We start from the raw sequence: 25,691 nt of genomic DNA, 5'->3' as shown, positions 1-25,691 counted from the left end.
TACTGTAAGAATTGTATATTTCAAACTGCATAAAATTTTCTTCGAAATACAAAAAAATATACAAACTATCTATCTGATTTTGAAGTCTAGCTTCTCAAATTTCTATAAAGATAATTGTTATTTTTCTACAAATAGGTCTTGGATTTATTCTTGAGTATGTGTCCCATTTATTGCCTCTGTGAGCACAACAAATGCTTAGCACTGTCTAACTGCTCACCCGCACTACCACAAAGAGAGCATTATAAGTATCTCCTTTTACCTCTGTTTACCAGTTGGGGATCCACTGGACTCTCTGCACAGTCTTGTTCGTTTTAGTGCACTAAGGATAGAGCCAGCGCCCCGCGCATGCAGTGGTTGTTTCCATCACACACAAGGTACCCCCTAGAGGTGGGCCTGCACTGGAAGCATGAGCCAGGGTCGAGCCGATGCCCGGCTCTGGTTCAGCGCGAGGTCCTCTTGGACACTCGAGCCCAGTGGTTGAAATGGGGGGGATGTCTCCGGACGGTTAATTCCGACGGATGAAATGCTTCAGCTGAAGTGGAAGGGAGTAGGCTCCTGTGCTATGAAACCAAGGGAGGGCAGACAGCTAAACAAGCCTTCCTGCTAGGGTGAAACCAAGGGAGGGCAGACAGCTAAACAAGCCTTCCTGCTAGGGTGAAACCAAGGGAGGGCAGACAGCTAAACAAGCCTTCCTGCCAGGGTGAAACCAAGGGAGGGCAGACAGATAAACAAGCCTTCCTGCCAGGGTGAAACCAAGGGAGGGCAGACAGATAAACAAGCCTTCCTGCCAGGGTGAAACCAAGGGAGGGCAGACAGCTAAACAAGCCTTCCTGCCAGGGTGAAACCAAGGGAGGGCAGACAGATAAACAAGCCTTCCTGCCAGGGTGAAACCAAGGGAGGGCAGACAGATAAACAAGTCTTCCTGCCAGGGTGAAACCGAGGGAGGGCAGACAGCTAAACAAGCCTTCCTGCCAGGGAGAAACCGAGGGAGGGGAGACAGCTAAACAAGCCTTCCTGCCCGGGTGAAACCGAGGGATGGCAGACATCTAAACAAGCCTTCCTGCCCGGGTGAAACCGAGGGATGGCAGACATCTAAACAAGCCTTCCTGCCAGGGTGAAACCGAGGGAGGGCAGACATCTAAACAAGCCTTCCTGCCCGGGTGAAACCGAGGGATGGCAGACATCTAAACATGCCTTCCTGCCCGGGTGAAACCGAGGGATGGCAGACATCTAAACAAGCCTTCCTGCCCGGGAGAAACCGAGGGAGGGCAGACAGCTGAACAAGCCTTCCTGCCCGGGAGAAACCGAAGGAGGGCAGACAGCTGAACAAGCCTTCCTGCCCGGGAGAAACCGAAGGAGGGCAGACAGCTGAACAAGCCTTCCTGCCTGGGTGAAACTTAGGAAATGCAGACAGCTAAACAAGCCTTTCTGCCCAGGAGAAACCGAGGGATGACAGACAGCTAAACAAGCCTTCCTGCCAGGGTGAAACCGAGGGAGGGCAGACAGCTAAACAAGCCTTCCTGCCCGGGAGAAACCGAAGGAGGGCAGACAGCTGAACAAGCCTTCCTGCCCGGGAGAAACCGAGGGAGGGCAGACATCTAAACAAGCCTTCCTGCCAGGGTGAAACCAAGGGAGGGCAGACATCTAAACAAGCCTTCCTGCCCGGGAGAAACAGAAGGAGGGCAGACAGCTGAACAAGCCTTCCTGCCAGGGTGAAACCAAGGGAGGGCAGACATCTAAACAAGCCTTTCTGCCCGGGAGAAACCGAGGGAGGGCAGACAGCTAAACAAGCCTTCCTGCCAGGGTGAAACCGAGGGAGGGCAGACAGCTAAACAAGCCTTCCTGCCAGGGTGAAACCGAGAGAGGGCAGACAGCTGAACAAGCCTTCCTGCCCGGGAGAAACCGAGGGAGGGCAGACAGCTAAACAAGCCTTCCTGCCAAGGTGAAACCGAGGGAGGGCAGACAGCTAAACAAGCCAGGGTGAAACCAAGAGAGAGGCAGACATCTAAACAAGCCTTTCTGCCCGGGAGAAACCGAAGGAGGGCAGACATCTAAACAAGCCTTCCTGCCCGGGAGAAACCGAGGGAGGGCAGACAGCTAAACAAGCCTTCCTGCCAGGGTGAAACCGAGGGAGGGCAGACAGCTAAACAAGCCTTCCTGCCAGTGTGAAACCGAGGGAGAGCAGACAGCTAAACAAGCCTTCCTGCCCGGGTAAAACCGAGGGAGGGCAGACAGCTAAACAAATCTTCCTGCCTGGGTGAAAACGAGGGAGGGCAGACAGCTAAACAAGCCTTCCTGCCAGGGTGAAACCAAGGGAGGGCAGACAGCTAAATAAGCCTTCCTGCCAGGGTAAAACAGAGGGAGAGGCAGACAGCTAAACAAGCCTTCCTGCCCGGGTGAAACAGAGGGAGAGGCAGACAGCGAAACAAGCCTTCCTGCCCGGGTGAAACAGAGGGAGAGGCAGACAGCTAAACAAGCCTTCCTGCCAGGGTGAAACCAAGGGAGGGCAGACAGCTAAATAAGCCTTCCTGCCTGCCAGGGTGAAACAGAGGGAGAGGCAGACAGTTAAACAACCCTTCCTGCCCGGGTGAAACAGAGGGAGAGGCAGACAGCTAAACAAGCCTTCCTGCCAGGTTTGAAACAAAGGGAGGGCAGACAGCTAAATAAGCCTTCCTGCCCGGGAGAAACCGAGGGAGAGGCAGACAGCTAAACAAGCCTTCCTGTCCGGGTGAAACAGAGGGAGAGGCAGACAGCGAAACAAGCCTTCCTGCCCGGGTGAAACAGAGGGAGAGGCAGACAGCTAAACAAGCCTTCCTGCCAGGGTGAAACAAAGGGAGGGCAGAAAGCTAAATAAGCCTTCCTGCCCAGGAGAAACCGAGGGAGAGGCAGACAGCTTAACAAGCCTTCCTGCCCGGGTGAAACAGAGGGAGAGGCAGACAGCGAAACAAGCCTTCCTGCCCGGGTGAAACAGAGGGGGAGGCAGACAGCTAAACAAGCCTTCCTGCCAGGGTGAAACAGAGGGAGGAGCTAAATAAGCCTTCCTGCCCGGGAGAAGCAGAGGGAGGGCAGACAGCTAAACATGCCTTCCTGCCAGGGTGAAACCAAGGGAGGGCAGACAGCTAAATAAGCCTTCCTGCCAGGGTGAAACTGAGGGAGAGGCAGACAGCTAAACAAGCCTTCCTGCCAGGGTGAAACCGAGGGAGGGCAGACAGCTAAACAAGCCTTCCTGCCAGGGTGAAACCGATGGAGGTCAGACAGCTAAACAAGCCTTCCTGACCGGGAGAAACCGAGGGAGGGCAGACAGCTAAACAAGCCTTCCTGCCAGGGTGAAACCGAGGGAGGGCAGACAGCTAAACAAGCCTTCCTGCTAGGGTGAAACCAAGAGAGAGGCAGACATCTAAACAAGCCTTTCTGCCCGGGAGAAACCGAGGGAGGGCAGACATCTAAACAAGCCTTCCTGCCCGGGAGAAACCGAGGGAGGGCAGACAGCTAAACAAGCCTTCCTGCCAGGGTGAAACCGAGGGAGGGCAGACAGCTAAACAAGCCTTCCTGTCAGGGTGAAACCGAGGGAGGGCAGACAGCTAAACAAGCCTTCCTGCCAGGGTGAAACCGAGGGAGGTCAGACAGCTAAGCAAGCCTTCCTGCCCGGGTGAAACCGAGGGAGGGCAGACAGCTAAACAAGCCTTCCTGCCAGGGTGAAACCGAGGGAGGGCAGACAGCTAAACAAGCCTTCCTGCCAGGGTGAAACCAAGGGAGGGCAGACAGCTAAATAAGCCTTCCTGCCAGGGTGAAACAGAGGGAGAGGCAGACAGCTAAACAAGCCTTCCTGCCCGGGAGAAACCGAAGGAGGGCAGACAGCTGAACAAGCCTTCCTGCCCGGGAGAAACCGAAGGAGGGCAGACAGCTGAACAAGCCTTCCTGCCTGGGTGAAACTTAGGAAATGCAGACAGCTAAACAAGCCTTTCTGCCCGGGAGAAACCGAGGGATGACAGACAGCTAAACAAGCCTTCCTGCCCGGGTGAAACCGAGGGAGGGCAGACAGCTAAACAAGCCTTCCTGCCAGGGTGAAACCGAGGGAGGGCAGACAGCTAAACAAGCCTTCCTGCCCGGGAGAAACCGAAGGAGGGCAGACAGCTGAACAAGCCTTCCTGCCCGGGAGAAACCGAGGGAGGGCAGACATCTAAACAAGCCTTCCTGCCAGGGTGAAACCAAGGGAGGGCAGACATCTAAACAAGCCTTCCTGCCCGGGAGAAACCGAAGGAGGGCAGACAGCTGAACAAGCCTTCCTGCCAGGGTGAAACCAAGGGAGGGCAGACATCTAAACAAGCCTTTCTGCCTGGGAGAAACCGAGGGAGGGCAGACAGCTAAACAAGCCTTCCTGCCAGGGTGAAACCGAGGGAGGGCAGACAGCTAAACAAGCCTTCCTGCCAGGGTGAAACCGAGGGAGGGCAGACAGCTGAACAAGCCTTCCTGCCCGGGAGAAACCGAGGGAGGGCAGACAGCTAAACAAGCCTTCCTGCCAGGGTGAAACCGAGGGAGGGCAGACAGCTAAACAAGCCTTCCTGCCAGGGTGAAACCGAGGGAGGGCAGACAGCTAAACAAGCCTTCCTGCCAGGGTGAAACCAAGAGAGAGGCAGACATCTAAACAAGCCTTTCTGCCCGGGAGAAACCGAGGGAGGGCAGACATCTAAACAAGCCTTCCTGCCCGGGAGAAACCGAGGGAGGGCAGACAGCTAAACAAGCCTTCCTGCCAGGGTGAAACCGAGGGAGGGCAGACAGCTAAACAAGCCTTCCTGCCAGTGTGAAACCGAGGGAGAGCAGACAGCTAAACAAGCCTTCCTGCCCGGGTAAAACCGAGGGAGGGCAGACAGCTAAACAAGGCTTCCTGCCAGGGTGAAAACGAGGGAGGGCAGACAGCTAAACAAGCCTTCCTGCCAGGGTGAAACCAAGGGAGGGCAGACAGCTAAATAAGCCTTCCTGCCAGGGTAAAATAGAGGGAGAGGCAGACAGCTAAACAAGCCTTCCTGCCCGGGTGAAACAGAGGGAGAGGCAGACAGCGAAACAAGCCTTCCTGCCCGGGTGAAACAGAGGGAGAGGCAGACAGCTAAACAAGCCTTCCTGCCAGGGTGAAACCAAGGGAGGGCAGACAGCTAAATAAGCCTTCCTGCCTGCCAGGGTGAAACAGAGGGAGAGGCAGACAGTTAAACAACCCTTCCTGCCCGGGTGAAACAGAGGGAGAGTCAGACAGCTAAACAAGCCTTCCTGCCAGGTTTGAAACAAAGGGAGGGCAGACAGCTAAATAAGCCTTCCTGCCCGGGAGAAACCGAGGGAGAGGCAGACAGCTAAACAAGCCTTCCTGCCCGGGTGAAACAGAGGGAGAGGCAGACAGCGAAACAAGCCTTCCTGCCCGGGTGAAACAGAGGGAGAGGCAGACAGCTAAACAAGCCTTCCTGCCAGGGTGAAACAAAGGGAGGGCAGAAAGCTAATTAAGCCTTCCTGCCCGGGAGAAACCGAGGGAGAGGCAGACAGCTTAACAAGCCTTCCTGCCCGGGTGAAACAGAGGGAGAGGCAGACAGCGAAACAAGCCTTCCTGCCCGGGTGAAACAGAGGGGGAGGCAGACAGCTAAACATGCCTTCCTGCCAGGGTGAAACAGAGGGAGGAGCTAAATAAGCCTTCCTGCCCGGGAGAAGCAGAGGGAGGGCAGACAGCTAAACATGCCTTCCTGCCAGGGTGAAACCAAGGGAGGGCAGACAGCTAAATAAGCCTTCCTGCCAGGGTGAAACTGAGGGAGAGGCAGACAGCTAAACAAGCCTTCCTGCCAGGGTGAAACCAAGAGAGAGGCAGACATCTAAACAAGCCTTTCTGCCCGGGAGAAACCGAGGGAGGGCAGACATCTAAACAAGCCTTCCTGCCCGGGAGAAACCGAGGGAGGGCAGACAGCTAAACAAGCCTTCCTGCCAGGGTGAAACCGAGGGAGGGCAGACAGCTAAACAAGCCTTCCTGCCAGTGTGAAACCGAGGGAGAGCAGACAGCTAAACAAGCCTTCCTGCCCGGGTGAAACAGAGGGGGAGGCAGACAGCTAAACAAGCCTTCCTGCCAGGGTGAAACAGAGGGAGGAGCTAAATAAGCCTTCCTGCCCGGGAGAAGCAGAGGGAGGGCAGACAGCTAAACATGCCTTCCTGCCAGGGTGAAACCAAGGGAGGGCAGACAGCTAAATAAGCCTTCCTGCCAGGGTGAAACTGAGGGAGAGGCAGACAGCTAAACAAGCCTTCCTGCCAGGGTGAAACCGAGGGAGGGCAGACAGCTAAACAAGCCTTCCTGCCAGGGTGAAACCGATGGAGGTCAGACAGCTAAACAAGCCTTCCTGACCGGGAGAAACCGAGGGAGGGCAGACAGCTAAACAAGCCTTCCTGCCAGGGTGAAACCGAGGGAGGGCAGACAGCTAAACAAGCCTTCCTGCTAGGGTGAAACCAAGAGAGAGGCAGACATCTAAACAAGCCTTTCTGCCCGGGAGAAACCAAGGGAGGGCAGACATCTAAACAAGCCTTCCTGCCCGGGAGAAACCGAGGGAGGGCAGACAGCTAAACAAGCCTTCCTGCCAGGGTGAAACCGAGGGAGGGCAGACAGCTAAATAAGCCTTCCTGCCACTGTGAAACCGAGGGAGAGCAGACAGCTAAACAAGCCTTCCTGCCCGGGTAAAACCGAGGGAGGGCAGACAGCTAAACAAGGCTTCCTGCCAGGGTGAAAACGAGGGAGGGCAGACAGCTAAACAAGCCTTCCTGCCAGGGTGAAACCAAGGGAGGGCAGACAGCTAAATAAGCCTTCCTGCCAGGGTAAAACAGAGGGAGAGGCAGACAGCTAAACAAGCCTTCCTGCCCGGGTGAAACAGAGGGAGAGGCAGACAGCGAAACAAGCCTTCCTGCCCGGGTGAAACAGAGGGAGAGGCAGACAGCTAAACAAGCCTTCCTGCCAGGGTGAAACCAAGGGAGGGCAGACAGCTAAATAAGCCTTCCTGCCTGCCAGGGTGAAACAGAGGGAGAGGCAGACAGTTAAACAACCCTTCCTGCCCGGGTGAAACAGAGGGAGAGGCAGACAGCTAAACAAGCCTTCCTGCCAGGTTTGAAACAAAGGGAGGGCAGACAGCTAAATAAGCCTTCCTGCCCGGGAGAAACCGAGGGAGAGGCAGACAGCTAAACAAGCCTTCCTGCCCGGGTGAAACAGAGGGAGAGGCAGACAGCGAAACAAGCCTTCCTGCCCGGGTGAAACAGAGGGAGAGGCAGACAGCTAAACAAGCCTTCCTGCCAGGGTGAAACAAAGGGAGGGCAGAAAGCTAAATAAGCCTTCCTGCCCGGGAGAAACCGAGGGAGAGGCAGACAGCTTAACAAGCCTTCCTGCCCGGGTGAAACAGAGGGAGAGGCAGACAGCGAAACAAGCCTTCCTGCCCGGGTGAAACAGAGGGGGAGGCAGACAGCTAAACAAGCCTTCCTGCCAGGGTGAAACAGAGGGAGGAGCTAAATAAGCCTTCCTGCCCGGGAGAAGCAGAGGGAGGGCAGACAGCTAAACATGCCTTCCTGCCAGGGTGAAACCAAGGGAGGGCAGACAGCTAAATAAGCCTTCCTGCCAGGGTGAAACTGAGGGAGAGGCAGACAGCTAAACAAGCCTTCCTGCCAGGGTGAAACCGAGGGAGGGCAGACAGCTAAACAAGCCTTCCTGCCAGGGTGAAACCGATGGAGGTCAGACAGCTAAACAAGCCTTCCTGACCGGGAGAAACCGAGGGAGGGCAGACAGCTAAACAAGCCTTCCTGCCAGGGTGAAACCGAGGGAGGGCAGACAGCTAAACAAGCCTTCCTGCTAGGGTGAAACCAAGAGAGAGGCAGACATCTAAACAAGCCTTTCTGCCCGGGAGAAACAGAGGGAGGGCAGACATCTAAACAAGCCTTCCTGCCCGGGAGAAACCGAGGGAGGGCAGACAGCTAAACAAGCCTTCCTGCCAGGGTGAAACCGAGGGAGGGCAGACAGCTAAACAAGCCTTCCTGTCAGGGTGAAACCGAGGGAGGGCAGACAGCTAAACAAGCCTTCCTGCCAGGGTGAAACCGAGGGAGGTCAGACAGCTAAGCAAGCCTTCCTGCCCGGGTGAAACCGAGGGAGGGCAGACAGCTAAACAAGCCTTCCTGCCAGGGTGAAACCGAGGGAGGGCAGACAGCTAAACAAGCCTTCCTGCCAGGGTGAAACCAAGGGAGGGCAGACAGCTAAATAAGCCTTCCTGCCAGGGTGAAACAGAGGGAGAGGCAGACAGCTAAACAAGCCTTCCTGCCCGGGTGAAACAGAGGGAGAGGCAGACAGCGAAACAAGCCTTCCTGCCAGGGTGAAACAGAGGGAGAGGCAGACAGCTAAACAAGACTTCCTGCCAGGGTGAAACCAAGGGAGGGCAGACAGCTAAATAAGCCTTCCTGCCTGCCAGGGTGAAACAGAGGGAGAGGCAGACAGCTAAACAAGCCTTCCTGCCAGGGTGAAACAAAGGGAGGGCAGACAGCTAAATAAGCCTTCCTGCCCGGGAGGAACCGAGGGAGAGGCAGACAGCTAAACAAGCCTTCCTGCCCGGGTGAAACAGAGGGAGAGGCAGACAGCGAAACAAGCCTTCCTGCCCGGGTGAAACAGAGGGAGAGGCAGACAGCTAAACAAGCCTTCCTGCCAGGGTGAAACAAAGGGAGGGCAGACAGCTAAATAAGCCTTCCTGCCCGGGAGAAACCGAGGGAGAGGCAGACAGCTTAACAAGCCTTCCTGCCCTGGTGAAACAGAGGGAGAGGCAGACAGCGAAACAAGCCTTCCTGCCCGGTGAAACAGAGGGAGAGGCAGACAGCTAAACAAGCCTTCCTGCCAGGGTGAAACAGAGGGAGGAGCTAAATAAGCCTTCCTGCCCGGGAGAAGCAGAGGGAGGGCAGACAGCTAAACATGCCTTCCTGCCAGGGTGAAACCAAGGGAGGGCAGACAGCTAAATAAGCCTTCCTGCCAGGGTGAAACAGAGGGAGAGGCAGACAGCTAAACAAGCCTTCCTGCCAGGGTGAAACCGAGGGAGGGCAGACAGCTAAACAAGCCTTCCTGCCAGGGTGAAACCGATGGAGGTCAGACAGCCCTACAAGCCTTCCTGCCCGGGTGAAACCGAGGGAGGGCAGACAGCTACACAAGCCTTCCTGCCAGGGTGAAACCGAGGGAGGGCAGACAGCTAAACAAGCCTTCCTGCCAGGGTGAAACCAAGGGAGGGCAGACAGCTAAATAAGCCTTCCTGCCAGGGTGAAACAGAGGGAGAGGCAGACAGCTAAACAAGCCTTCCTGCCCGGGTGAAACAGAGGGAGAGGCAGACAGCGAAACAAGCCTTCCTGCCCGGGTGAAACAGAGGGAGGGCAGACAGCTAAATAAGCCTTCCTGCCCGGGAGAAACCGAGGGAGAGCAGACAGCTAAACATGCCTTCCTGCCAGGGTGAAACCAAGGGAGGGCAGACAGCTAAATAAGCCTTCCTGCCAGGGTGAAACAGAGGGAGAGGCAGACAGCTAAACAAGCCTTCCTGCCAGTGTGAAACCGAGGGAGGGCAGACAGCTAAACAAGCCTTCCTGCCAGGGTGAAACCGATGGAGGTCAGACAGCTAAACAAGCCTTCCTGCCCGGGTGAAACCGAGGGAGGGCAGACAGCTAAACAAGCCTTCCTGCCAGGGTGAAACCGAGGGAGGGCAGACAGCTAAACAAGCCTTCCTGCCAGGGTGAAACCAAGGGAGGGCAGACAGCTAAATAAGCCTTCCTGCCAGGGTGAAACAGAGGGAGAGGCAGACAGCTAAACAAGCCTTCCTGCCCGGGTGAAACAGAGGGAGAGGCAGACAGCTAAACAAGCCTTCCTGCCAGGGAGAAACAAAGGGAGGGCAGACAGCTAAATAAGCCTTCCTGCCCGGGAGAAACCGAGGGAGAGGCAGACAGCTAAACAAGCCTTCCTGCCCGGGTGAAACAGAGGGAGAGGCAGACAGCGAAACAAGCCTTCCTGCCCGGGTGAAACAGAGGGAGAGGCAGACAGCTAAACAAGCCTTCCTGCCAGGGTGAAACAAAGGGAGGGCAGACAGCTAAACAAGCCTTCCTGCCAGGGTGAAACAGAGGGAGGGCAGACAGCTAAACATGCCTTCCTGCCAGGCTGAAACCAAGGGTGGGCAGACAGCTAATCAAGCCTTCCTGCCAGGGTGAAACCAAGGGAGGGCAGACAGCGAAACAAGCCTTCCTGCCAGGGTGCCTGCTTCTCTGAATAAAATGTAAATATGCGCAACAGGACAATCTTCAAATGTCTTGGGTGCCTGGAAGCCGGTATTGGCGTTAATTGATGGAACCACTTTAAGCTTCCTGATGGCACACATTTATTCTTTTTGAGAGGTTTTGACTGGGAGATACCAGTTAAGCCGTGAAGTGTGTGATTTGGACTGTGTACAGTCTGGTATTACTAAAATCTATATTTTGGATACACTTTTTAATCTTCATCCCTTTCGCACCTGTTGTTCCAGCCTATCTTACTATCTTACTGTGTATAAAGTAAGTTTAAAATAATGACTTACATGTTCACAGTGCTTTCTGCCACAGACTGAGACCTCGCAGCAGTAAACATACAAGTCACTATTCACCTCTGCACCAACCAGGATTTCATGTTGTGTCTCTCTGGTGCTGTGCATGAACCAACAGAGGTTCCATAGTGCACGATGGTGACTTTACCACTGATTAACAACATTTGCATTTCATTTTCACTTAAGCTGTGTGTGAAAGAATGAAAAAAGTTACAGAATGTTTCGTTTTTTTAGCCACACCTTTGACCACACCCACTTGCTCACTCACTCCACCCCCATTGTGCAGAGCATAACAGCTCCCATACTTTTTTTAATGCACTTCAAACACTGCTCAAACTCAAAACGAGCGGGTGCGGCTTGCCTGCTACCCACACTCCTACCTAATGTGCCAAGAATTTAATCTAGTGGGAGAAAGCAACATGAAAAAAACCCTAGGAATTTTCCCAGCTTCCCCACTTGACCAAACTGTGTGATCCTAGGTAAATCTTTTTCAGTGTGTTTCCTTTTTCCTTGCTGCTTTTGAGAGAACTTTGAAATACTTGAGTTGAGGGTGTGTGCTGCAAGCACCTCTCTTGTGTCCGGGTTAAATTGACTAGTGCCACCTCCGGCTCACCAGGCTCTGAAGTGATGACGGAGGCCTGGAGACCATTGTGTCCTGACGACAAGGTGCACACACAGAGGAGGGGACGGTAGTCTTTTGTCTGGTGCATCGCCCTGTCTGCCTGGCCTGGGCTTGCATGTGTGGTTGGTATTGTGCAAGAAGGGGTCGTGTCCTCAGTGGTTGATTTGTAAAACTGTAACCGCCAGGGCCCGCACCAGGAAGAAATCCAGCCCCTTGCACCATCCATTGCCCCTGCCAGTAGCATCATCAGAGTAAGAGCTAGGCTTCAAGACGCAGGATCCATGAATGTGGCGAGGGGTGCTACGTAGATGTTGAAGAGTTTGGGGCTCAAAGAAGAGCCCTGGGGCACCCCATGGGCAAGCTTCTGTGATGATGACAAACAAGGGGCAAGCCACACTTCTTGTCCCCTCCCCCTAGTGCAGATTACAGCCATCTCAAAGAAATCCCACCTAGGCCAACCTCAGAGAGACGTTGTCATAAAATAGGGTGTGAAACCATATCAAAGGCCGCAGATCGAGCGAGTAAGGAGAGGTGGCCCTTTGTCCTTTGTCCAGTGTGGTTTTAATAGCCTCTTTGATCTCCCATAGAGACCGGCCTTGGAACTCCCATGTACCACCCATGGAATGCCCCCTTGGTGCAAAGTGCCGCAAAGGAGAGCAATGCAATAATTGTGCTACAAAAACAGAGCTCCATAGCTTGGGTAAGCCATGACCTGGGTTATACATCGATGTGGAAACACCGCCCAGCTCAGGAGCAGACACAGGCAATAGTGCACTAACCAGGATAAAAAGCTCCTTTTTTGGTACCAAATGCAAAAAGAACAATTGGTGGACAGAATGCAGAACAACGTCATACATGCTCCCCAGTCAAAACCTGGGCCTAAATCCATAGTTGTTTTGCTCACCGTGCCATTCCAGTTTGAACCCAGCCATATGCAAATCAGTCTTGACCCTGCACCCAATGGGAACAGTCCAGCCCAAACTGCCAAGCCAGGTCCTCCCTGGACCGGAATCAAGCATCCTAGGACCAGTTCCGGGCTTTCAGCCCTCATCAGCCAGGATAGCTTGACTCCAGTGGCATAGAGAGCACGGGTCCCACGCCTGGGCATACCCGTCTCACTTGGGGTGACAAATGCGAAAACAACAGTTTATGGACAGAATGCAGAACAATGTCATACATTCACCCCAGTACAGAGATCTGGGCCTGGCAGTTCGGTCTGGACGGTTCCCATGATGCATGGGGTCAAGACTGATTTGAATATGGTTGGGCCCAAACTGGGGTGGCGTAGTGGTCAAAAGAACAATGGATTTAACCCAGATCTTTTGACTGGGGGAGTATGTTTATATTGTCAGTATTACATCCATCATTTGTTTGCTGTAACACTTTTTGCCCTAAGTGCGCTGGATATGCCCAGACGTGGGTCCCTTGCTCACTGTGCCACTGGATTCAAGCAAGCCGGGCTGAAAAAGGGTGACATACCCCGAAACCGGTCCCATGATGCTTCTTTCCGCTCCAGGGAAGACCTGGCTTGGAGCTTCAGGCTGGACTGTTCCCATGGGGCACAGGGTCAAGATTAATTTGCATATGACTGGGTCCAAACTGGGGTGGCGTAGTGGTCAAAAGAACGATGGATTTAACCCAGATCTTTTGACTGGGGGAGAATGTTTGCATTGTCAGCATTCCGTCCATCATTTGTATGCTGTATTACCCTGTTTGGTACCAAGCAGCGGTGTTCAGTGCTGAACCTCCTGACATCAGCAGTGTCTGACCTATGCGAGGGGCAGGAGTAGCGTCTGTGTACGTACCTCGCTTCTCAAGCTATGAGGTTGACAGAGGTTAGGCCCTCAAACTTATCACATTTACACTTGTGACGAAATGAAATGAAATGAAAAAAGAAAAGTATATAGCGCTCTAAACCTGTAGGCATCAAGGCGCTTGTAACAAATGATGAGGCTGAAATGGGTCAAACCTGCAAGCTTAACTTGTTCACCCTTTTCTACACTTGTAGGAAATGATGCAAAGTAATTAGGTTTACACTTGTAGGTAACAATGAGGTTGAGCGGGATTAAGTTTACTAGCCTTACACTTGTAAACAATAATGAGGTTGAGCGGGATTAAGTTTACTAGCCTTACACTTGTAAACAATAATGAGGTTGAGCGGGATTAAGTTTAGTAGCCTTACACTTGTAAACAATACTGAGGTTGACAGAGTGTTCTATCCTCATTGTGTTATTGCACGCTACCCAGCCTCGTTGTCTCCTAGCTGCTCAGCCAGAGTGAGAGATGGTAAATGGATGTTGGTGTGCCTGTGATGCGTGGAATGCCGGGTGCCTATGTGGATGAGTGGGGACACTTGGAGATGGGGTGAGCAGCAGGCAGGCTGCTCCTGTTGGGGCTGGAGTAAGGGTTCGCACAATGGATACATCTGGTTTAAGGACTGTTGTGTATATCTACTACCAGCAACTTGGAACTAATAAAGAAAACTACAAATCGCTTCTTGGCTACTTGTTTTAAGATACAACACAGGGAGGTTGACAGGGATTAAGTTTACTAAAATTAGGTTGACAGGGATTAAGTTTACTTGAAATTTACTAGGTTTTCACCTGTAGATAACAATGAGGTTGGGTGGGATTAAGTTTATTAGCCTTAAATTTGTAAACAATAATGAGATTTACAGGGATTAAGTTTACTAGGTTCACACTTGTAGGTAACAATAAGGTTCACAGGGATTACCCTTACTAGGTTTACACTTGTGGGTAACAATAGGGTCGAGCGGGATTACGTTTACTATGTTTGCACTTGTAGGTAACAATGAGGTTGCCAGGGATGAAGCTTGCAGATGTACCGAGCTTATCCTTTAAGCAGAGGGTGAGGGTGAGAAGGATGAAGCTTGCAGACGTACCCAATTTACACTATAAGCAGAGGGTGAGAGGGGTCCAGCTGGCAGATTTACCCGGTTTACACTTGTAGGAAACGATGAGGTACTTGGCGGTGCCCGGACAGGGGTCCACTCCAAACATCCGGCTGTTCACGGAGAACTGACAGAAGCGCTGGTCCTGGCACTCATCCAGAACCTTCTGCAAAAGAGAGACGTGAGGATTAATACCGCACACGGTGAGTGGGTGAGCTGAGAAGTGAGGATTAATGCCACACATGGTGAGTGGGTGAGCTGAGAGGTGGGGATTAATGACACACATGGTGAGTGGGTGAGCTGAGAGGTGAGAATTAATGCCACACATGGTGAGTGGGTGAGCTGAGAGGTGGGGATTAATGCCACACATGGTGAGTGGGTGAGCTGAGAGGTGGGGATTAATGCCACACATGGTGAGTGGGTGAGCTGAGAGGTGAGAATTAATGCCACACATGGTGAGTGGGTGAGCTGAGAGGTGGGGATTAATGCCACACACGGTGAGTGGGTCAGCTGAGAGGTGAGGATTAATGCCACACACGGTGAGTGGGTGAGCTGAGAGGTGAGGATTAATGCCACACATGGTGAGTGGGTGAGCTGAGAGGTGAGGATTAATGCCACACATGGTGAGTGGGTGAGCTGAGAGGTGAGGATTAATGCCACACATGGTGAGTGGGTGAGCTGAGAGGTCGGGATTTATGCCACACATGGGGAGTGGGTGAGCTGAGAGGTGAGGATTAATGCCACACACGGCGAGTGTGTGAGCTGAGAGGTGAGGATTAATGCCACACATGGGGAGTGGGTGAGCTGAGAGGTGAGGATTAATGCAACACACGGTGAGTGGGTGAGCTGAGAGGTGAGGATTAATGCCACACACGGGGAGTGTGTGAGCTGAGAGGTGGGGATTAATGCCACACACGGTGAGTGGGTGAGCTGAGAGGTGAGGATTAATGCCACACACGGTGAGTGGGTGAGCTGAGAGGTGGGGATTAATGCCACACACGGTGAGTGGGTGAGCTGAGAGGTGAGGATTAATGCCACACACGGTGAGTGGGTGAGCTGAGAGGTGGGGATTAATGCCACACATGGTGAGTGGGTGAGCTGAGAGGTGGGGATTAATGCCACACATTGTGAGTGGGTGAGCTGAGAGGTGAGGATTAATGCCACACATGGTGAGTGGGTGAGCTGAGAGGTGGGGATTAATGCCACACATGGTGAGTGGGTGAGCTGTGAGCTGGGGATTGATGCAACACATGGTGAGTGGGTGAGCTGAGAGGTGAGGATTAATGCAACACACGGTGAGTGGGTGAGCTGAGAGGTGAGGATTAATGCCACACACGGTGAGTGGGTGAGCTGAGAGGTGGGGATTAATGCCACACATGGTGAGTGGGTAAACTGAGAGGTGGGGATTAATGCCACACATGGTGAGTGGGTGAGCTGAGAGGTGGGGATTAATGCCACACATGGTGAGTGGGTGAGCTGAGAGGTGAGGATTAATGCCACACATGGTGAGTGGGTAAGCTGTGAGGTGGGGATTAAAGCCACACATGGTGAGTGGGTGAGCTGAGAGGTGAGGATTAATGCAACACATGGTGAGTGGGTGAGCTGAGAGGTGGGGATTAATGCCACACACGGTAAGTGGGTAAGCTGAGAGGTGGGGATTAATGCCACACACGGTGAGTGGGTAAACTGAGAGGTGAGGAATAATGCCACACACGGTGAGTGGGTGAGCTGAGAGGTGAGGATTAATGCCACACACGGTGAGTGGCTGAGCTGAGAGGTGGGAATTAATGCCACACACGGTGAGTGGGTCAGCTGAGAGGTGAGGATTAATGCCACACACGGTGAGTGGGTGAGCTGAGAAGTGAGGATTAATGCCACACACGGTGAGTGGGTGAGCTGAGAAGTGAGGATTAATGCAACACACGGTGAGTGGGTGAGCTGAGAGGTGGGGATTAATGCCACACACGGTGAGTGAGTGAGCTGAGAGCTGGGGATTAATGCCACACACGGTGAGTGGGTGAACTCGGAGGTGGGGGATTAATGCCACACACGGTGAGTGGGTGAGCTGAGAGGTGAGGATTAATGCCACACACTTTGAGTGGGTGAGCTGAGAAGTGAGGATTAACACCACACACGGTGAATGGGTAAACTGAGAGGTGGGGATGAATGCCACACACGGTGAGTGGGTGAGCTGAGAGGTGGGGATTAATGCCACACACGGTGAGTGGGTGAGCTGAGAGCTGGGGATTAATGCCACACACGGTGAGTGGGTGACCTGAGAGCTGGGGATTAATGCCACACACGGTGAGTGGGTGAGCTGAGAGGTGAGGATTAATGCCAAACACGGTGAGTGGGTGAGCTGAGAGGTGGGGATTAATGCCACACACGGTGAATGGGTGAGCTGAGAGGTGAGGATTAATGCCACACATGGTGAGTGGGTGAGCTGAGAGCTGGGGATTAATGCCACACACGGTGAGTGGGTGAGCTGAGAGCTGGGGATTAATGCCACACACAGTGAGTGGGCGAGCTGAGAAGTGAGGATTAATGCCACAAAGGGTGAGTGGGTGAGCTGAGAGGTGGGGATTAATACCACAAACGGTGAGTGGGTGAGCTGAGAGCTGGGGATTAATGTCACACACAGTGAGTAGGCGAGCTGAGAAGTGAGGATTAATGCCACACACGGTGAGTGGGTGAGCTGAGAAGTGAGGATTAATGCCACAAACGGTGAGTGGGTGAGCTGAGAGGTGGGGATTAATGCCACACACGGTGAGTGGGTGAGCTGAGAGCTGGGGATTATTGCCACACACAGTGAGTGGGCGAGCTGAGAAGTGAGGATTAACGCCACAAACGGTGAGTGGGTGAGCTGAGAGGTGGGGATTAACGCCACACACGGTGAGTGGGTGAGCTGAGAGGTGGGGATTAATGCCACACACGGTGAGTGGGTGAGCTGAGAGCTGGGGATTATTGCCACACACAGTGAGTGGGTGAGCTGAGAGGTGAGGATTAATGCCACACACGGTGAGTGGGTGAGCTGAGAGGTGGGGATTAATGCCACACGCGGTGAGTGGGTGAGCTGAGAGCTGGGAATTAATGCCACACACAGTGAGTGGGCGAGCTGAGAAGTGAGGATTAACGCCACAAACGGTGAGTGGGTGAGCTGAGAGGTGGGGATTAACGCCACACACGGTGATTGGGTGAGCTGAGAGGTGAGGATTAATGCCACACATGGTGAGTGGGTGAGCTGAGAGGTGGGGATTAATGCCACACACGGTGAGTGGGTGAGCTGAGAGGTGAGGATTAATGCCACACACGGTGAGTGGGTGAGCTGAGAGGTGGGGATTAATGCCACACGCGGTGAGTGGGTGAGCTGAGAGCTGGGAATTAATGCCACACACAGTGAGTGGGTGAGCTGAGAAGTGAGGATTAATGCCACACACGGTGAGTGGGTGAGCTGAGAAGTGAGGATTAATGCCACACATGATGAGTGGGTGAGCTGAGAGGTGGGGATTAATGCCACACACGGTGAGTGGGTGAGCTGAGAGGTGAGGATTAATGCCACACACGGTGAGTGGGTGAGCTGAGAAGTGAGGATTAATGCCACACACGGTGAGTGGGTGAGCTGAGAGGTGGGGATTAATGCCACACACGGTGAGTGAGTGAGCTGAGAGCTGGGGATTAATGCCACACACGGTGAGTGGGTGAACTCGGAGGTGGGGGATTAATGCCACACACGGTGAGTGGGTGAGCTGAGAGCTGGGGATTAATGCCACACACGGTGAGTGGGTGAGCTGAGAGGTGAGGATTAATGCCACACACTGTGAGTGGGTGAGCTGAGAAGTGAGGATTAACGCCACACACGGTGAGTGGGTGAGCTGAGAGGTGGGGATTAATGCCACACCCGGTGAGTGGGTGAGCTGAGAGCTGGGGATTAACCACACACGGTGAGTGGGTGAGCTGAGAGCTGGGGATTAATGCCACACACGGTGAGTGGGTGAGCTGAGAGCTGGGGATTAATGCCACTAACGGTGAATGGGTGAGCTGAGAGCTGGGGATTAATGCCACACACGTGAGTGGGTGACCTGAGAGGTGAGGATTAATGCCACACACGGTGAGTGGGTGAGCTGAGAGGTGGGGATTAATGCCACACACGGTGAGTGGGTGAGCTGAGAGGTGAGGATTAATGCCACACACGGTGAGTGGGTGAGCTGAGAGGTGGGGATTAATGCCACACACAGTGAGTGGGCGAGCTGACAAGTGAGGATTAATGCCACACACGGTGAGTGGGTGAGCTGAGAGGTGGGGATTAATGCCACACACGGTGAGTGGGTGAGCTGAGAGCTGGGGATTAATGCCACACACAGTGAGTGGGCGAGCTGACAAGTGAGGATTAATGCCACACACGGTGAGTGGGTGAGCTGAGAGGTGAGGATTAATGCCACACACAGTGAGTGGGTGAGCTGAGAAGTGAGGATTAATGCCACACACGGTGAGTGGGTGAGCTGAGAAGTGAGGATTAATGCCACACACGGTGAGTGGGTGGGCTGAGAGGTGGGGATTAATGCCACACACGGTGAGTGGGCGAGCTGAGAAGTGAGGATTAATGCCACACACGGTGAGTAGGTGAGCTGAGAAGTGAGGATTAATACCACACACGGTGAGTGGGTGAGCTGAGAGGTGGGGATTAATGCCACACACGGTGAGTGGGTGAGCTGAGAGCTGGGGATTATTGCCACACACAGTGAGTGGGCGAGCTGAGAAGTGAGGATTAACGCCACAAACGGTGAGTGGGTGAGCTGAGAGGTGGGGATTAACGCCACACACGGTGAGTGGGTGAGTTGAGAGGTGGGGATTAATGCCACACACGGTGAGTGGGTGAGCTGAGACCTGGGGATTAATGCCACACAAGGTGAGCGGGTGAGCTGAGAGCTGGGGATTAATGCCACACACGGTGAGTGGGTGAGCTGAGAGCTGGGGATTAATGCCACACACGGTGAGTGGGTGAGCTGAGAGGTGAGGATTAATGCCACACACGGTGAGTGGGTGAGCTGAGAGGTGGGGATTAATGCCACACACGGTGAGTGGGTGAGCTGAGAGGTGAGGATTAATGCCACACACGGTGAGTGGGTGAGCTGAGAGGTGGGGATTAATGCCACACGTGGTGAGTGGGTGAGCTGAGAGCTGGGGATTAATGCCACACACATTGAGTGGGCGAGCTGAGAAGTGAGGATTAATGCCACACACGGTGAGTGGGTGAGCTGAGAAGTGAGGATTAATGCCACACATGATGAGTGGGTGAGCTGAGAGGTGGAGATTAATGCCACACACGGTGAGTGGGTGAGCTGAGAGGTGAGGATTAATGCCACACACGGTGAGTGGGTGAGCTGAGAAGTGAGGATTAATGCCACACACGGTCCGTAGGTGACCTGAGAGGTGAGGATTATTGCCACACACGGTGAGTGGGTAAACTGAGAGGTGGGGATTAATGCCACACACGGTGAGTGGGTAAAATGAGAGGTGGGGATTAATGCCACACACGGTGAGTGGGTAAGCTGAGAGGTGAGGATTAATGCCACACACGGTGAGTGGGTGAGCTGAGATCTGAGGATTAATGCCACACACGGTGAGTGGTTTAGCTGAGAGGTGGGGATTAATGCCACACACGGTGAGTGGGTGAGCTGAGAGGTGAGGATTCATGCCACACACGGTGAGTGGGTAAACTGAGAGGTGGGGATTAATGCCACACACGGTGAGTGGGTAAGGTGAGAGGTGAGGATTAATGCCACACACAGTGAGTGGGTGAGCTGAGAGGTGAGTATTAATGCCACACACGGTGAGCGCTGAGCTGAGAGGTGGGGATTAATGCCACACACGGTGAGTGGGTGAGCCTAGAAGTGAGGATTAATGCCACACACGGTGAGTAGGTGAGCTGAGAAGTGAGGATTAATGCCACACACGGTGAATGGGTGAGCTGAGAGGTGGGGATTAATGTCACACACGGTGAGTGGGTGAGCTGAGAGCTGTGGATTAATGCCACACACGGTGAGTGGGTGAGCTGAGAGGTGAGGATTAATGCCACACACTGTGAGTGGGTGAGCTGAGAAGTGAGGATTAACGCCACACACGGTGAGTGGGTGAGCTGAGAGGTGGGGATTAATGCCACACACGTTGAGTGGGTGAGCTGAGAGCTGGGGATTAATGCCATGCACGGTGAGTGGGTGAGCTGAGAGCTAGGGATTAATGCCACACACGGTGAGTGGGTGAGCTGAGAGGTGAGGATTAATGCCACACACGGTGAGTGGGTGAGCTGAGAGGTGGGGATTAATGCCACACACGGCGAGTGGGTGAGCTGAGAGATGAGGATTAATGCCACACACGGTGAGTGGGTGAGCTGAGAGGTGGGGATTAATGCCACACACGGTGAGTGGGTGAGCTGAGAGCTGGGGATTAATGTCACACACGGTGAGTGGGCGAGCTGAGAAGTGAGTATTAATGCCACACACGGTGAGTGGGTGAGCTGAGAAGTGAGGATTAATGCCACACATGATGAGTGGGTGAGCTGAGAGGTGGGGATTTATGCCACACACGGTGAGTGGGTGAGCTGAGAGGTGAGGATTAATGCCACACACAGTGAGTGGGTGAGCTGGGAAGTGAGGATTAATGCCACACACGGTGAGTGGGTGAGCTGAGAAGTGAGGATTAATGCCACACACGGTGAGTGGGTGGGCTGAGAGGTGGGGATTAATGCCACACACGGTGAGTGGGTGAGCTGAGATGTGAGGATTAATGCCACACACGGTGAGTGGGTGAGCAAAGAAGTGAGGATTAACGCCACACACAGTGAGTGGGTGAGCAAAGAAGTGAGGATTAACACCACACACGGTGAGTGGGTGAGCTGAGAGCTGGGGATTAATGCCACACACGGCTGGTGGGTGAGCTGAGAGCTGGGGATTAATGCCACACACGGTGAGTGGGTGAGCTGAGAGCTGGGGATTAATGCCACACACAGTGAGTAGGTGAGCTGAGAGGTGGGATTAATGCCACTCACGGTGAGTGGGTGAGCTGAGAGGTGGGGATTAATGCCACTCACGGTGAGTGGGTGAGCTGAGAAGTGAGGATTAATGCCACACACGGTGAGTAGGTGAGCTGAGAGGTGGGGATTAATGCCACACACGGTGAGTGGGTAAACTGAGAGGTGGGGATTAATGCCACACACGGTGAGTGGGTAAGATGAGAGGTGGAGATTAATGCCACACACGGTGAGTGGGTAAGCTGAGAGCTGGGGATTAATGCCACACACAGTGAGTGGGCGAGCTGACAAGTGAGGATTAATGCCACACACAGTGAGTGGGTGAGCTGAGAGGTGGGGATTAATGCCACACACGGTGAGTGGGTGAGCTGAGAGCTGGGGATTAATGCCACACACAGTGAGTGGGCGAGCTGACAAGTGAGGATTAATGCCACACACGGTGAGTGGGTGAGCTGAGAAGTGAGGATTAATGCCACACACGGTGAGTGGGTGAGCTGAGAAGTGAGGATTAATGCCACACACGGTGAGTGGGTGGGCTGAGAGGTGGGGATTAATGCCACACACGGTGAGTGGGCGAGCTGAGAAGTGAGGATTAATGCCACACACGGTGAGTAGGTGAGCTGAGAAGTGAGGATTAATACCACACACGGTGAGTGGGTGAGCTGAGAGGTGGGGATTAATGCCACACACGGTGAGTGGGTGAGCTGAGAGCTGGGGATTATTGCCACACACAGTGAGTGGGCGAGCTGAGAAGTGAGGATTAACGCCACAAACGGTGAGTGGGTGAGCTGAGAGGTGGGGATTAACGCCACACACGGTGAGTGGGTGAGTTGAGAGGTGTGGATTAATGCCACACACGGTGAGTGGGTGAGCTGAGACCTGGGGATTAATGCCACACAAGGTGAGCGGGTGAGCTGAGAGCTGGGGATTAATGCCACACACGGTGAGTGTGTGAGCTGAGAGCTGGGGATAAATGCCACACACGGTGAGTGGGTGAGCTGAGAGGTGAGGATTAATGCCACACACGGTGAGTGGGTGAGCTGAGAGGTGGGGATTAATGCCACACACGGTGAGTGGGTGAGCTGAGAGGTGAGGATTAATGCCACACACGGTGAGTGGGTGAGCTGAGAGGTGGGGATTAATGCCACACGCGGTGAGTGGGTGAGCTGAGAGCTGGGGATTAATGCCACACACATTGAGTGGGCGAGCTGAGAAGTGAGGATTAATGCCACACACGGTGAGTGGGTGAGCTGAGAAGTGAGGATTAATGCCACACATGATGAGTGGGTGAGCTGAGAGGTGGAGATTAATGCCACACACGGTGAGTGGGTGAGCTGAGAGGTGAGGATTAATGCCACACACGGTGAGTGGGTGAGCTGAGAAGTGAGGATTAATGCCACACACGGTGAGTAGGTGAGCTGAGAGGTGAGGATTATTGCCACACACGGTGAGTGGGTAAACTGAGAGGTGGGGATTAATGCCACACACGGTGAGTGGGTAAAATGAGAGGTGGGGATTAATGCCACACACGGTGAGTGGGTAAACTGAGAGGTGAGGATTAATGCCACACACGGTGAGTGGGTGAGCTGAGATCTGAGGATTAATGCCACACACGGTGAGTGGTTTAGCTGAGAGGTGGGGATTAATGCCACACACGGTGAGTGGGTGAGCTGAGAGGTGAGGATTCATGCCACACACGGTGAGTGGGTAAACTGAGAGGTGGGAATTAATGCCACACACGGTGAGTGGGTAAGCTGAGAGGTGGGGATTAATGCCACACACGGTGAGTGGGTAAGGTGAGAGGTGAGGATTAATGCCACACACAGTGAGTGGGTGAGCTGAGAGGTGAGTATTAATGCCACACACGGTGAGCGGCTGAGCTGAGAGGTGGGGATTAATGCCACACACGGTGAGTGGGTGAGCCTAGAAGTGAGGATTAATGCCACACACGGTGAGTAGGTGAGCTGAGAAGTGAGGATTAATGCCACACACGGTGAATGGGTGAGCTGAGAGGTGGGGATTAATGTCACACACGGTGAGTGGGTGAGCTGAGAGCTGTGGATTAATGCCACACACGGTGAGTGGGTGAGCTGAGAGGTGAGGATTAATGCCACACACTGTGAGTGGGTGAGCTGAGAAGTGAGGATTAACGCCACACACGGTGAGTGGGTGAGCTGAGAGGTGGGGATTAATGCCACACACGTTGAGTGGGTGAGCTGAGAGCTGGGGATTAATGCCATGCACGGTGAGTGGGTGAGCTGAGAGCTAGGGATTAATGCCACACACGGTGAGTGGGTGAGCTGAGGGGTGAGGATTAATGCCACACACGGTGAGTGGGTGAGCTGAGAGGTGGGGATTAATGCCACACACAGTGAGTGGGTGAGCTGAGAGGTGAGGATTAATGCCACACACGGTGAGTGGGTGAGCTGAGAGGTGGGGATTAATGCCACACACGGTGAGTGGGTGAGCTGAGAGCTGGGGATTAATGCCACACACGGTGAGTGGGCGAGCTGAGAAGTGAGGATTAATGCCACACACGGTGAGTGGGTGAGCTGAGAAGTGAGGATTAATGCCACACATGATGAGTGGGTGAGCTGAGAGGTGGGGATTATTGCCACACACGGTGCGTGGGTGAGCTGAGAGGTGAGGATTAATGCCACACACAGTGAGTGGGTGAGCTGGGAAGTGAGGATTAATGCCACACACGGTGAGTGGGTGAGCTGAGAAGTGAGGATTAATGCCACACACGGTGAGTGGGTGGGTTGAGAGGTGGGGATTAATGCCACACACGGTGAGTGGGTGAGCTGAGATGTGAGGATTAATGCCACACACGGTGAGTGGGTGAGCAAAGAAGTGAGGATTAACGCCACACACAGTGAGTTGGTGAGCAAAGAAGTGAGGATTAACACCACACACGGTGAGTGGGTGAGCTGAGAGCTGGGGATTAATGCCACACACGGCTGGTGGGTGAGCTGAGAGCTGGGGATTAATGCCACACACGGTGAGTGGGTGAGCTGAGAGCTGGGGATTAATGCCACACACAGTGAGTAGGTGAGCTGAGAGGTGGGGATTAATGCCACTCACGGTGAGTGGGTGAGCTGAGAGGTGGGGATTAATGCCACTCACGGTGAGTGGGTGAGCTGAGAAGTGAGGATTAATGCCACACACGGTGAGTAGGTGAGCTGAGAGGTGGGGATTAATGCCACACACGGTGAGTGGGTAAACTGAGAGGTGGGGATTAATGCCACACATGGTGAGTGGGTAAGATGAGAGGTGGGGATTAATGCCACACACGGTGAGTGGGTAAACTGAGAGGTGAGGATTAATGCCACACACGGTGAGTGGGTGAGCTGAGAGGTGAGGATTAATGCCACACACGGTGAGTGGCTGAGCTGAGAGGTGGGGATTAATGCCACACACGGTGAGTGGGTGAGCTGAAAGGTGAGGATAAATGCCACACACGGTGAGTGGGTAAACTGAGAGGTTGGGATTAATGCCACACACGGTGAGTGGGTAAGCTGAGAGGTGGGGATTAATGCCACACACGGTGAGTGGGTAAGCTGAGAGGTGAGGATTAATGCCACACACGGTGAGTGGGTGAGCTGAGAGGTGAGGATTAATGCCACACACGGTGAGTGGCTGTTGGACCCGGCCTCGTGGCGTGGTTCGCCTCTGTCCCTCCCCACCCTGTGAGCGTAGGCCTGTACCCCGAGCCCCCTGCGCAGCCTCCCCGTTAGTGTAGCCTGCAACCCAAGCCTGTTCGTCCTACCCCAGTTAAGCCTAGACCCCCCTGGAACCTCAACCAGGCCTGCCTTCCCTGCTCCACTCCCGGCTCCGAGCGCCTAACCTTGCATGCCCCACAAGGCCCGGACGCCATCTTCCCTTCCCGACATCCCTGTCTCCCTGGGCCTAGCGTGACCCCGGCCCCAGCGAAACCCAGACTCCAAAGGCGCGCCAGTCCCGGCTGGGGGGTAAGGGCTCCCCAAGTGAGATAAGCCAGGGAGTTTCGATGGCACCTCCGGCCTCCCCTGAGGGGCTGGTTTCTGTCACACCTTTGGCCCTCCCCTGTGGGCCAGTTTCGATCACCCTTCTGGCCTTCCCGAGGGCTGGCTCCAGACCCGCTGGGCGTCTGGGAATCCCCGGACCCATCTTTCAAGAGGATCAAAGAGCCACCCGCCGGACCTCGCCAACGACCAGCCCCAGGGCCGGAGACCTCCGCCTGCGAGGGTCCGGAGATCAAAGAGCAGAAGGACTATAACTGGGCCGCCCGACAACTAGCGGGCAGTTGTATCTTGGACCTGAAGCCCTGCTGATCTGATCGCGGCTGACCCTAAGAAGACTCATCCTGAACCTCGGAGCCCTGCTGACGCTGTCGCGGCTCAAGCTGAACTGAACCATCGGAGCCCTGCTGACGCTGTCGCGGCTCAAGCTGAACTTGCAACCATCGGAGCCCTGCTGACGCTGTCGCTGCTCAAGCTGAACTGAACCATCGGAGCCCTGCTGACGCTGTCGCGGCTCAAGCTGAACTTGCAACCATCG

General features: G+C 54.1%; 1 protein-coding gene across 2 annotated transcripts in view; it reads right to left on the bottom strand.

The window, feature by feature from the left end:
• The window catches only part of LOC144785694 (protein eva-1 homolog C-like), a 273,449-nt gene that overhangs the window by 140,099 nt on the left and 107,659 nt on the right, over positions 1–25,691 (bottom strand). For both annotated transcript variants that reach the window (XM_078664485.1, XM_078664486.1), the window contains exon 3: positions 14,168–14,291. In XM_078664485.1, coding sequence (XP_078520611.1) covers positions 14,168–14,291 — 124 coding nt within the window. The remainder of the gene's footprint in view (positions 1–14,167; positions 14,292–25,691) is intronic.

The sequence above is a fragment of the Lissotriton helveticus genome, chromosome 10 (genome assembly GCF_964261635.1).
Source record: "Lissotriton helveticus chromosome 10, aLisHel1.1, whole genome shotgun sequence".
Classification (NCBI taxonomy): Eukaryota; Metazoa; Chordata; class Amphibia; order Caudata; family Salamandridae; genus Lissotriton; species Lissotriton helveticus.
This window is presented reverse-complemented; position numbering and strand designations above follow the sequence as displayed.